Genomic DNA, 12,900 nt, shown 5'->3' on the forward strand with positions numbered 1-12,900 from the left:
GTCCATTCTGCTACATTAAGGCTTCCTCAAACTCAATACACAGATGCATTCTGGCCTCATGACCTGAATTTAAATGAAGATCTGCTTTCTGAGAGGATGTATCTGTTATAACTCATTAACTTGTAAACTATTAGTAGAAAAAAAGTAATAACACAAAAAAGACCTGCATTCAAAGTGGGGCCTGTTCATTTAAAATTAAAGCTGCAGCAAAACTTTATTTTCTTCTTTTTTTTCAGATATTGAAAGATTGAAAGCTATCGATTAATCAGTTACCAGCATATTAACTGATAATGAATGAAAGCTATAATAAAGACAACTCAGTAAAAAAAACCGGGCCAAAAAAAGGGCCTCTGTGAATGTAATTATATATATTATTGGTTAGGTACAAAAGGTCTTAGTATTAGAATGTTGTACCACCAAATGGAAATACTAACAAATATCTCAGATTTGTATTTTATTATAGTACTTGAGTTAATGAACTCACTGTACTTAAGCTACTTTTGTTCCTGGTAATTGGTTGGTCGTTATTGGTTATTATAGTCTATTAAAAATCTGTCTGAAAGTAAACAATCCTGCAGTTTCTCACTTGTTGAGTTATAGTGATATGATTCAGGTCCTGCTGAACTTTTGGACCCAGTTTGCTTTTATTTTCAGTCAGGCACAGCCCGGGCCAGCTACGGGTCTCTTTGGAAAAAGTGGGTGGCGTTGTTGTATGTAGGCATGGAGAGGAGCAAAGCGACTCGTCTGCTCCCGTTTCTAATGTGATGACAGCTGAATGTACCGACACACAGCCGGGACCACCGTGTCACTTTCCCGTGTCAATATGACTGCTTGACATTTACGCCGAAAGAAAGTATTTTTCTCCGGGAATAATGACTCCAGAGCTGCGTGGAGTGTAGCCGCTGAAAGTTGTGTCGAGGGGAAAAGCAGCTCCGCCACCACATCAGCAGGCTGGAGAAGTTGGATATCTTGTCTGACTGGACATTTACCACATTTTTCCACAGGACGATAAGATACTTTAAAGGTAAGAAAAGCACCAAAAAACCCTACTTTGGCTACTTTACAGCGCAAGAAGAACTGGAGAAACGCCTATCATGGGGTAAAGGATGGGTATATAACTTTGTATTAACACTGGTACAACTGCCGACACATCATTAGAACCCATTTTAACGTAACAACCCTGCATTTTCCTATTATACTTATTTGTTTTGTACAGTTATAGTGAGGGGTTGACTCGTTTGTGCGTACTTTGAGTAGGATCTATCCTCCCTGCAGGCAGCCTCAGTAAATACAGAGCTGTTAGGATAGTGACGTGAGCTGAATGAGTGATGGCTGAGAACACAAGTGTTGCAGACCCAATAATCCCCCCCCCCGTCTGTCTGTCACCTGTGGTCGCTGCTGTCAGTTGTTCCACCATGTGAGGGACACACACACACACACACACACACACACACACACACACACACACACACACACACACACACACACACACACACACGCGCGCTGAGGGAATATTCTGGTCACAGAATATTATGTATGGTGGTCTGGACACAAACACACTGATTCCTTACTGTATGTTTCCTTCTATTCTATGGTAATCTCTTCTATCATGATCTGTTATAATCTACTCTTTTCTCTATTAATATGTTCTATTCTATAATGTTCTGTTCTATTATGCATTTGTTCTGTTTAAATCCATTCTATTATTTATGATTTGTTCTAATATATCATTTTCTGTATTCAATTCTACGATGTTCTGTTTTGATCTAATGTATTTTATTCTAGCACGCCCTTTTCTAGAATATTCTGCTCTTTTCTTTATACTTTTTTATTTTCTTGTGTCAATTCATTTTTTTAAAATGTTTATTTAAAAGTGGTGCTTTTGCATGATTAATTTGGTGATTGAAGCTACTAAACGGCTAGTTGAAATAATCGTATGATGTTAGTCATCGAATAATTTCCAGGACAGCCCTATCTCGATCAATGAGAGGTGTGTTCTATGGCTTAAAAGATATAAGGACAATAGAGATGTCCGTTTTCCTTTCATTTGGGAACTTTTGATTAATCCCTGGCTGCAAAAAACGAATATACGTGTTGATACAAATATTGCAGTGGCAGTGTGCTTTGGCACGCTCCACAAGGGCTTTTCTATTTTTCTTTGCCTGCAGGGATCCAACCAGCAGTCTTTATGCAAAAATAAAAGAGTCTCTAACTTGTCCTGTCATGTGTACCAGGACTGTACTTGACAGTGTATTTGACCTATTCCGTCTTCGGAGACATACATTATGTGGCAAACCCCCTGCATTTACTTAACCACTATTAGCCTTAAACAAGAATATATTTTCTCTTTTGGTGTCTGCTTGTGTGTTTGGCGCCTCGTCAGAATTCTGGATGCACATACACATCGTACACTCTGAATTATTGAACACTTGCATCAGGGTCATATATCACTACCTGCAACAAAGAAACCTGAGAAGTGTGTGTCAGTTTGCATGTGTTACATGTCGTAAACATTATGCATTAGCAGTCCCCATTAACTAAGCCAGTGAAAAATGTCATTGTACATTTTGTAAAAGCAACATAGATTATCACTGTGATGTGATTATAATTCCAGCCAATGAAAGACAGTGCAGGCGACAGCAGCAGGTCAGAATGTCCAGTAGAGCACAATACCACTAATACACATACATTGATGAAACGGTAAACAGGATAATTCAGATGTTTATCAAATGATGTAACACTCTCAGACTTTAAAAAAAGAACATTCCATTCATTGCGGGGAGCACCGGTTTAGTTACCTCGGCATAGGCAATACAATGCAGGGCAATTCATTTGATTTTAAATGGATGTGAAGTGGGGTACCAGGGTTTAGTGTTAATGAGCAGATGCTGCAAAGAAAGTGGAAAATAATATCCTTTAATAATACTATACTACTAATGCTTGACATTTGGAAATTACATTTAGGCTTTAACCATATTCAAGTTAATCATATGGTTCAGGGTATTATGAGTGATGGAGGAGAGTTTTTGATGTGTCATTTTAAATGTAATGACCTTTATTGAGTTTTTATAGGCTTAGGGGTTAGTTTGGTTTCTTAAGATTGGACATAAAGCCCTGAAGACAGAGAGATAATTGCAAGAAGACTAAACAAGAAGAACACTCCTTGAAGTCTTAGTGTTCCTTCCAGCAGTGTTTTTGTCTCTTTTGCTGAATTCATATGAAGCTGGTATTACAGTCCTCTGCGTAGATTATTCCTGGCCCATCCCAGTTAGCTGTCCCAACAGTTTCCCAAAACTCATCGAAGCTGACTTTGAGTTTTCCATTTTGGCGGACTCTTGTCAATGCCCTCAATTCACCCTTAAGTGTTTAAATGTTTGGAAAGCAGATGTTAGAATTGAGTGTTTATGGATTTCCCCGAAAGGAGCGTACCAGTAATTATTTCACCCTCCATTACAATTTGTGCAGTCGTGTTGGGATTCAAAGGGAGATATCAGTTATGTAACTGCTCATATGCAAACTATTAGGACTCCGGCATGTCTTCAGGAGGCGGCGTCACCCTGGGCACCCCTGGGTTTCTCTCAGGGAAAACCCTCCAAACACATCATGGTATCCGTGACAACGCAGTCTCTGCCCTCTGAGCTCAGACTTTCTGAGCTGTCCTCCTCGCTGTGGAAATGTTTGTGCAAAAGAGAGGTCCACCCAGTGTGTGTCATGAGAGCCATTAATATTCAACACGTGCATGCTTGAAGAAGGAATAGGGAAACAGAAATGTGAGGGAAAGGAAGAAAAAGGGTCCAAAACTAAGCACATTCCTTTGAGAGATGCCTGTGTGCTTGCCAAGCTGCAGAAATGCAAAGTGAGTGAAAACGTAAAGACAAGGACTTAGGCTATGGATAAGCCAGAAAAGAGTATTACCATTCGTTGTCCAAAGACCCACCCAGGGTTTTCCCCTATATTCATGTTTCAGCAGCAACACATCTTGCAATGCTCTGTCTACTCTTTGGAAAGTTACAGACTGTGAGGAGAAGTTTTAACTAGTATAAATAAGGCAGTAAGCGGAATAGACATTTTGTTATTCGTAACCATAGTTTTGGTCCAATCAAGATTCAAACAAGACAGGACGAATCTACAGATGAGTGCCAGATTACCTAGTTGAAACACATGAGTCAGCTCATTTGTGGATAGGGGTTGTTGTATAATATAATTGTATTCGGAAAATCCTCCCAGAATGCCATATGTTTCATATATGTGTTCAACATACAACATGTCTATTTTATTAGTGTTAGGTTGGAAAGACTTTGTTGCCTTTGGAAAGCCAGGCTGTTGTCTCCAGCCCTTATGCTAAACTAAGCTAAGCTAACCGGCTGCTGTCAGTAGATTTATAACACTCTCATTTAACACATAAATACAATACTGTTTTTTCCCTCAAATGTCAGCTCATTCCCTTAAATGTTCTGATGACACTGCATCATTAAAGATTGTGAAAGGTATGATAACAAATTTGAGCTAAAATAAGCGGGAAAAAAGCGGATTCCTATTTACTGGTGACTTCATTGAGCTCAGAGCTACTGTATGAAAATGAAATATGTATACAAAATGTTATTGTACTTTTGATATAGCTGCTGGCAAGATTACTGTCATATAGTTCACAACAGAGTGGTAAATGTGAGTATGAAAGGAAAGGGCATTATTGGTTTTGTGCATCTGCAAACTGACATGTCCTCCTAACCACAGTTTAGGCTATTTAAAATAAAAGGAACCATTCTTCCTGTCTCGTTATATATATTGGTGGTGGCCTTGTGACTAAATAGACTTTGTTTGTATTGAAATGCAGAGCTAGTATGTTAGTGTACAGTACTGTATGTCTGCAAACCATCTCTTTGTATGTGTTTACTGTTTGCATGTTTGAGGTAAACAGTACAGCTTCGCCCAAATATTTCAACAGAGTTTGGCATCTTTAGGTATTCGACTCGGCTCGCCAGATGTGTTCTTTTCACCCAGCTGGCTGAGGCCACGTAGTGCTGCCTCATCTGGTTGATATGCACTTTAAAGCCAGACTGCTCTGTTCACTGTCTTGCCATTTGCTTTTTGTTTAGACCAACAACATTGGATCACATTGTGGTTCCATACCATTACTTTTAAGGCTTCATGAGCAGGATTGTCTTTAGAAGATAATATTAAGAGATGAGATGAAATGATATGCAAAAACTGGGAGTTTTGGATGGCTGGCCTGCAACAAAGAAAGACCCCTAGGCTGAGTTTGAACCCAGAAAAACGACATGGTATAAGGATTAAAGCTAAAATAATAAGAACATTTATATCAAGAAATTCCATATGCATCTATTTAAAAAAACACTATTCAGTTTAAGTATTTTATGAAGCAAAAATTACTTAATTCATTCTTTCAGCTGTTTTGTTGTAGGATTTGGTTCTTTCTTTGTCTTATGTGAGACTGAATATATTTTGGTTTGGCATGACGTAACCCTAAGCTATATAAGAAATGTTTAAGACCGACAACATATATAATCAAAACGGAAAAGTATGCCCTTGTGCGGATTAGACCACCAAGCCAGCAGAACGCCCTAACATTGTTTGACAAAGTCTTTACCAGAGCATAACGTTTTATGTTGGCCAATTAGGAGATTTATTTATTACCGATGTGGTTGACCACATTTTGTTTGCAAAGAAGAAAAACAGACCATAACAAAACTCTTATCTAAATTGGTTATAGGATTATACTACAGGAGGTCTGTGAGCCACAAGCAGATGGTTAGAAAACCACATGACTTATGTTGACAACTGTCTGCCCCACAGAGCCTTCTCATTTTCCCCTCGTCGTCCCCCGATCACATGTGCTGAAAGACTAGACGGTCAAAAGAAAAGCAACAGATGTCCACAGTTTTTAATATCCAGAAGCGTCCACTGGCCAGGTCACCTGTTCTGGTTGTTTCGAGGTGAATGTGTTTCAGTGGACTCGGCATTCTGTATAGGAGGACTACAGCGCTGCACAGTAAACAATCTGTATCAAAAGACATCAGCTGTCATCCAGTGCACTCCAGAGGCTTCTGCCAGCCTGTGTGTGAGTGTTTGTTTGTGTGTGTGTGCCAGTCTGCCACTCCGGTGTATCTGAATAGGATGAATGGCACATTGGTCGTGGCAGGCAGACAGATAATGAGGCAGCAGCTTCATTGTTGGCATCAGATGACCCTGTTCAATAAAAGGTATAGACAGTCAGCAGATCCCACTTCCTCCACTCTGACACACGGTTTCAGCACCCTACGGATGCCTTGCAGCTGTAATAATAGGTGGACCAGTTAGGACAATTATATACAGTATGTAGTGTTGAAATATTTGATAAAACTATCTAATCACACAATTGACATTTGCAAGTATTTTATATAAACTGAAATACAGGTGTGTCCATACACACTACTACTCCACATCAATGTTTTTTATTCAACCAGAATTAGCTAGAATGGTAACCACAGATTACAGACCAGTGTTAGGGCCAAATATTGCAATGTTAACAAAAATGAAATATAATCTCTGTGCCTGACCCATGTTTCTAATATGCTCCACAATGTTTTTTTTGAACCCATGGTACTCTCTTTCATGAAAATCATTGCAATATTTTGTTTGTAGTCCTGCTGTTCCACTTGTTTTTTTTTTCAGTAAGCAAAATGTGAACTTCATAGTAAACTCAAATAAAAATGTTTGATGAGCAACCAGATTGAAACCAACATTTCTTTGTAGTTGTTTCACCAAGTCACAGTATTAACGTTAATTAAAAACAGCTGCATAAACTCTGCCTTGAGGTTCTCAATATATCCTGACAATTCAACAAGTGTCACATGCCACAGCTTTTAATCATGTAAGCTACAGCGGAAATTGTGGCTCTTGTGATTGAAAATTGCAAGTTTATAGGTTCCCTAACCCACCCAGTGGTCTAGCTCACTGTGATGTCTCCCTTCTAACACGTGCTCTATAAATTCCTTAGATGTTGCATTCATTGAAGGAGAAGACTGATTATTTCCTGCTGACATTGAAACCTAGTGTATCTCACTACTACTTATGTAAAATGCTAACAATCTACTGACTTTCCATCACATGCTTTTCGTTGTTTGAATTGCATCATATACTGATCCAATTAGTGTTGGAAACACACAAATGTACAGGTACTAGTTTAGTAAAGATGGATGATGGGCCTTTCTCAGGTCAGACAGTTGGTTCTTTGTCCCACTGTCAACTTTGACATATGTGTTTAATACAGTGTGTGTATGTGTGTGTGCATGCGCGTGTGTCAACATTTGATTTACTGTAGCTATCTGTCGTAATCCTGTTACTTTCTCCAGGGCAGTGCCAATTGGCACACACACGTTTCAGTCACACTGTCCCATTCACCCTCTCTCCCTAAAAAACGACACACCTTTTCAGGTAGAAATAAGGATTATGCAATCTCAGGCTGCACCTTTTTAGTTCAACAATTGATAAGTTGTTCATTTTGGTTTTAGACAAGTCATTTGTTAATTTGTTTTCATCCTGAATGACATATTTCCAAGAAACTTATGAGCACAAGTGGTGCTTCTGCATTATCTAGAAAGTCTGTTTTTATTAAATTGACTGAGACCCCGTTTACACGAGAACAAAACGGGTTGGATCCGCATAGTTTCTCTTGCGTACAGCCCTTTCATTTACACGAGGCCGTAACAAAACGATAGAAACGGACCCCACAAACGATAATGGGTCCCAAGGTGGATAGATTTGCAAACGAAAGGCTCTGGGGGGTCCAACCGGGTCCAACGGCTCCGTGTAATCGCCTCTATACGATCATTTCCTGAAAAAATAACGATAGCCCCCCGCTCTCCCCACCTCCCCCCGCCTCTCCCCACCTCACCGGCATATGTACTACAGCGTTTCCAGCGTTCTCGTGTGAACAGACACGTCAAATGAAACAAATACGTGTGAACGGAAGACTTTTTTGAAAACGCATACTGTGCATAAACGCAAACGTTCCCGTGTGAGCAGCACCTAAGCTGTCAACACAATTATGAGTGTTAGTCTGCTAAACATGTATTTGGTCGAGGGCCAGCCCTGTTGTTGAGGCAGTAGAAGAAATACATTTGTGTCTTTAATTCTGCACTGAGAACACAGTATTCAGGAACTACATTGAATAGTTTTCCTCTGCTGTCAGAAGTGTATTCCAGGCTGCTCAGTCATGTTCAGAGTCCCATTGCTTATCAAGACCTCATAAATCCTCACAGAAGCGACACACCTGTGGGAGTCTCATTATGAGGATCTCTCAGTGTGTGCAATGCCCCTTGTACTCTTCCAGGATGTGCCCTGTAGAGGTGGGTAAGCAGTAAACGATCATTAGACATATTCCATTGATGGAAGAAAAGTTATCTGGTAGAGTCTGGCAATGTGTTTTAAACATTTTCTCCAGCCTTGCCTACTCCTCCTTACATGATTCTCTTTTTCCCTCCCTTTTTTTCCAAATCCTATCAAATAGTCCTCAGCTGGTGTTGCTGTGAGTCAGAATGAGTCACTCGAATACTGAAACATGCACATAATGCTTTTAAAATTAGAGATGAGGAGACCCTTGAAAAATATTTACGGCAATGTGGAACTGATGAAGGTGTGCATCCCATATCAACACAACTCTAATTAATGCTCCCTGCTAATCTAATTTAATTTGTGCAGTGGAAAGGTTTAATTGGCCCAAGGAATAGATTGAACAAGACTCAGTCGGATAGAAACTGAAGCTAATCTAGTCTGGTCCTTAGTTAAACAGGGCGCCAAGATGTCTAAAGTAAAGCTGGGACTTGTTGTTCAGACATTAAAGTCAATTTCATGAAGGGCTTTTGTCATATTTCATGTTTGATCATTGTTCTATGCAGATCCTGAAGGCAGCAGTGCAGCTAAATGACACATTCCATGTCTGCTAAGCATGTAGCAATAGCCATTCCAAAAATAGAGCATTATATTAACAAATTACATTTAATATTTGAATAATATGAAAAGAGTCCACAGCCTGGCTAACATTTATTTGAGGGTATTGCAGTGAGTCTTTGAGTTCAATGCTAATGTCAGCTACAGTATGCTAACATGCTGATGATCACTTATAGTTTAGTCAGGAGTTACTATTTATCTTGGTACACATATGACACACTGAGCATTTTCATCAGCTATTTGCATTTTAGTGGAAGAAGATTGATTATGGACTTTATTGCATTTACTCTGTTTTTTTCCGTTAAACATTCTGAGCTTATTTTTATGTATCAGCTGACCTGTGTAATGTTTGAATTGAACTATATTCCACTACTGTACAGGACCCAGGTGTCACAGGAAAATCAGGCGCTTGTGTTGTCATCTGCCAGAGTATAGGGTGTAAAAGTGCGCGAGTACAGGGGCCACCGACAGACCCATAAATAACACTAAGGAGCTTGTCCGGCTGAATGCAGATCTGAGGATTAACTGGAGGCAAGCTGCAGCAGCGTAGGGAGTGTGTGCAGGCCTGAGCACGGCAGAAGGGTGTGGTGAGATGTTTCATGAGTGTTGGATGTAAGCTCAGCTGTGACGGTCGGCAGGCTTGAATAGACAAGAATCACAAGATGCAGGAAGTTAAGTGGCTGGAGGGCTGATTTTTTTTAGCTTTGTTTACCACATGTGTTCCCCCGGTCAGAACTGATTGATGTGGCCAGGGAAAGGAAAGTTTGGGCCTCTCTGCTACCTCCGCGACCCGACCACGGATAAGCGGGAGAAGATGGATGGATGGATGGATGTATTTTGAGACATTCATTTACGTAGAAAAATGATGCCTGTGAAAAGAAGATAGCAATCTAGAAATGAGTTTCACATCACACAGGAAGGCCTGATTAGAAATTAATCTTCAATTTCAATATTCAATCTGTTAAAGGCCCCATGTCATGCTTTTCCGGTTATTACCCGTCCCCTTGTGTGTTATGTAGCTTTTTCTGCATGTAAACGGTCTGCAGAGTCACAAACCCTCAAAGTACACCCTGTAGCGAGTAAAACTCTAACACAGAAAATACCTGTCTGTGCTGCCCCAGAACGCCTCGTTCGAGATTTCTCGTTTTCTTTCTGGGTACAGTGACGTGACCATACCCAAATGGACCCATTGGTCCAAATGGACCAATCCGTGGAGCTCCTCTCACACACACACATACACACACACACACACACACACACACACACACACACACACACACACACACACACACACACACACACACATACACTTATCATCTGCCTCCTCTATCTTACTCCACATTCAGGATAACCTGATCCGCAGACTCTCCCCAGAGACAGTGCCACTGAACTGAACTGGACTAGAGTGTGTGTGTGTGTGTGTGTGTGTGTGTGTGTGTGTGTGTGTGTGTGTGTGTGTGTGTGTGTGTGTGTGTGTGTGTGTGTGTCCGTCCTTTGGCTCCATCAGCCCAAACAACAGAGGCCCCATTGACTGTGGCAAACTACAGCCCTCCTCTCCCATTTCCCCTCTCTTTCAGCACGTCCATCCCCACCTGTGGTTAGTCTGTCTCCAGATAATGATACACAAGGGCTCGTGGAGTGCTTATTAAATACAATTTTGTGTTATTTTGTGTTTTGGTTCAATTTGCTGCTAATTAATGTAGACAGTACTGAGCACAAGTTTTCGAAAATGGGTGTTTTGTGTTATTATGTGGTTGGTTTTAAAAAGATGTTGCCTCACATACACACTTTTATTTGATATGCACTTTTGCCGGAGAAGAGCAGGAGTTGGTAAATGGGATTACTGTACATGCCGCCTGACCCCTGTCTCTTCATGAGAAACAGGGGAAGGTTATACAGAGTGTTGAGGAATGTCTTTAAGCCTTGTGAAGACCAGCTCTCTCTTTTGCTTTCGGTTTCTCACGCTCTCTCTCCCCCCCTTCATTTAATGTTATTTCAGAAAAGCTCGCTCTCTCTGTTTGTGATTTGTATGGCGAGGCTTTTGAATAGCGCCAGTGTTCCTTATTTAGAAAACTGAGACGCATCTGCATTTTGACAAATGTGTGCACTTTAGTTGCTTATCCTCCATTTTTCTTTTACTTGTCCCCATTTTTCTATGCATTATATACAATTTTAACGTAACAATTAGTGGGAATACTCTTTTAATCTGTATTCTGTTTGCCTCTGCAGGTTATGAGTAATGGAAGCAGGGTCGGTGGTGCGTGCCGTCTTTGAGTTCCTTCCCAGCGTCTCCGAGGAGCTGCCACTCTTCCCCGGTGATGTCATCGAGGTGCTCAGTGTCGTGGATGAGTTCTGGTTGCTTGGTAACAAAGATGGCGTCACAGGTAAGTTGTCAGGGGTCATTATCATTGTATAGAAACCTTTATGGTTGAGTATTTCTGTTTTGAATTACAACCATAGAAAACAACATGGAAAATCGTACTTTCCCACCACACGGAAAACTGTGTTTGGTCTTTCATTTGTGCTTGTTTGATGCAATATAACAAATGTTTGACAAGGCATGGTTCACTTCCTCTCTGAGGTCTGCGTTACACGATCTGGAGGATTCAATATTAAACATTGTAGCCCTTCATAAGGTCTGGGAATTGAGAACGATTTTGAAAATACTTCTGAAGTGAAGAGGGGTGAATTAGGTATTGCAGATTCAGTTCATGAATAAGTTCTTACTTTATGTTCAGGTGTGAAGAGGATGATCGCAATTAATTCTGGGCAAGATGAAAAGGTGCATCATTTTTTATTAGCTTTCGCTGCTTTTTTGAAGTGTTTTTCTTCCAGACATCCATTTATTTTTCGGAGGAAGAAGATCACTTAAGATAAGAAAGGGGATTCCCTCAGAGGGGAAGTGCGAATGGGAAGGCAATGTGGCCTTGCTGTACTGTTCCTGGAAAACACAGATGTTAATACATTGATGTCAGGACTTCCCTGGAAAGATGAGAAACTGGCTTTGGTGTCTATTCAAATAATCTCTTTTATTAAATTAAATCCAGATGTTCTTGATGTGTTTGCATTCCCTAAATATTTGAATCAGTTTCAAATCTGCCACGTTACATGTCATTTGTTAGACGCTTTTATCCAAAGCAACTTACATACATTCAGTACTGTGGGCAATCCCCACAGGAGCAATTTGAGGTGAAGTGTCTTGCTCAGGGACACAACGACAAGCTGACTGCAGTGGGACTCGAACTTGCTATCCCCTGATTCGAAGTCCAGCACACTATCCACCGAGCCACAGCCTCCCACAAAGAGAAAAGTGTTCAACCCTGAAAGACTATTGGCTTTTTTCTAATATGAGTTGAGAATTGTTGTACTACTCTAAGTAGTTATAGAAAAACAGCAGCCCTATCAGTCATTCCTGTAGGATCTTAAACTGAGTAATATGTCGTTTTCTTAAAAAAAATTACCCTTTCATCTCCCTATGCTGATGCTTTCTGCTCATTCTTTTTTTTTTCATTATAGTGTACAGTAATCGATGCCATTTCATTTATATTGTAATATCACAGTACACTCACTACACTCCCCCCTCCCTCCCTCCACCCGCACATGCCCACAGGCGAAACCAAAAAATGCTTATCAATATAACTTAAACAATAAAGCCATGAAAATAAACATAAAACGGAAAAGTAAAAAACCGAAAAGAAAAAAAAATATACAAAAAAGAAAAATTATAAAATACAGCGACAATGTAGACAATGACAACACCACAACTAGTATTTCCGACCGTCAGGAAAAATAGCCACAAAGTGCACCATTCCATCACTGGTCATATCTCAGATTTATTTCCAAATAAGAAAACAATGGCAACCACAGAGCTTGAAAGATATGTCCACTATTATATTTTTCCAATGTCATTTTCTCCAGAGGTAAACAATGTGTTATCTGATCAATGGTGTG

At 40.2% G+C, this 12,900-nt stretch overlaps 1 protein-coding gene across 1 annotated transcript in view; it reads left to right on the forward strand.

Annotated features, from left to right (window-relative positions):
* The first annotated feature begins 715 nt into the window (after positions 1-715).
* Positions 716-12,900, forward strand: part of LOC104953336 (dynamin-binding protein-like) — a 40,268-nt gene continuing 28,083 nt past the window's right edge. The window contains exons 1-2 of the mRNA XM_010780268.1: positions 716-1,024; positions 11,179-11,333. Coding sequence (XP_010778570.1) covers positions 11,189-11,333 — 145 coding nt within the window. The 5' untranslated portion in view covers positions 716-1,024; positions 11,179-11,188. The remainder of the gene's footprint in view (positions 1,025-11,178; positions 11,334-12,900) is intronic.

Source organism: Notothenia coriiceps, unplaced genomic scaffold (assembly GCF_000735185.1).
Source record: "Notothenia coriiceps isolate Sejong01 unplaced genomic scaffold, NC01 NC01_scaffold00021533, whole genome shotgun sequence".
NCBI classification, from domain to species: domain Eukaryota; kingdom Metazoa; phylum Chordata; class Actinopteri; order Perciformes; family Nototheniidae; genus Notothenia; species Notothenia coriiceps.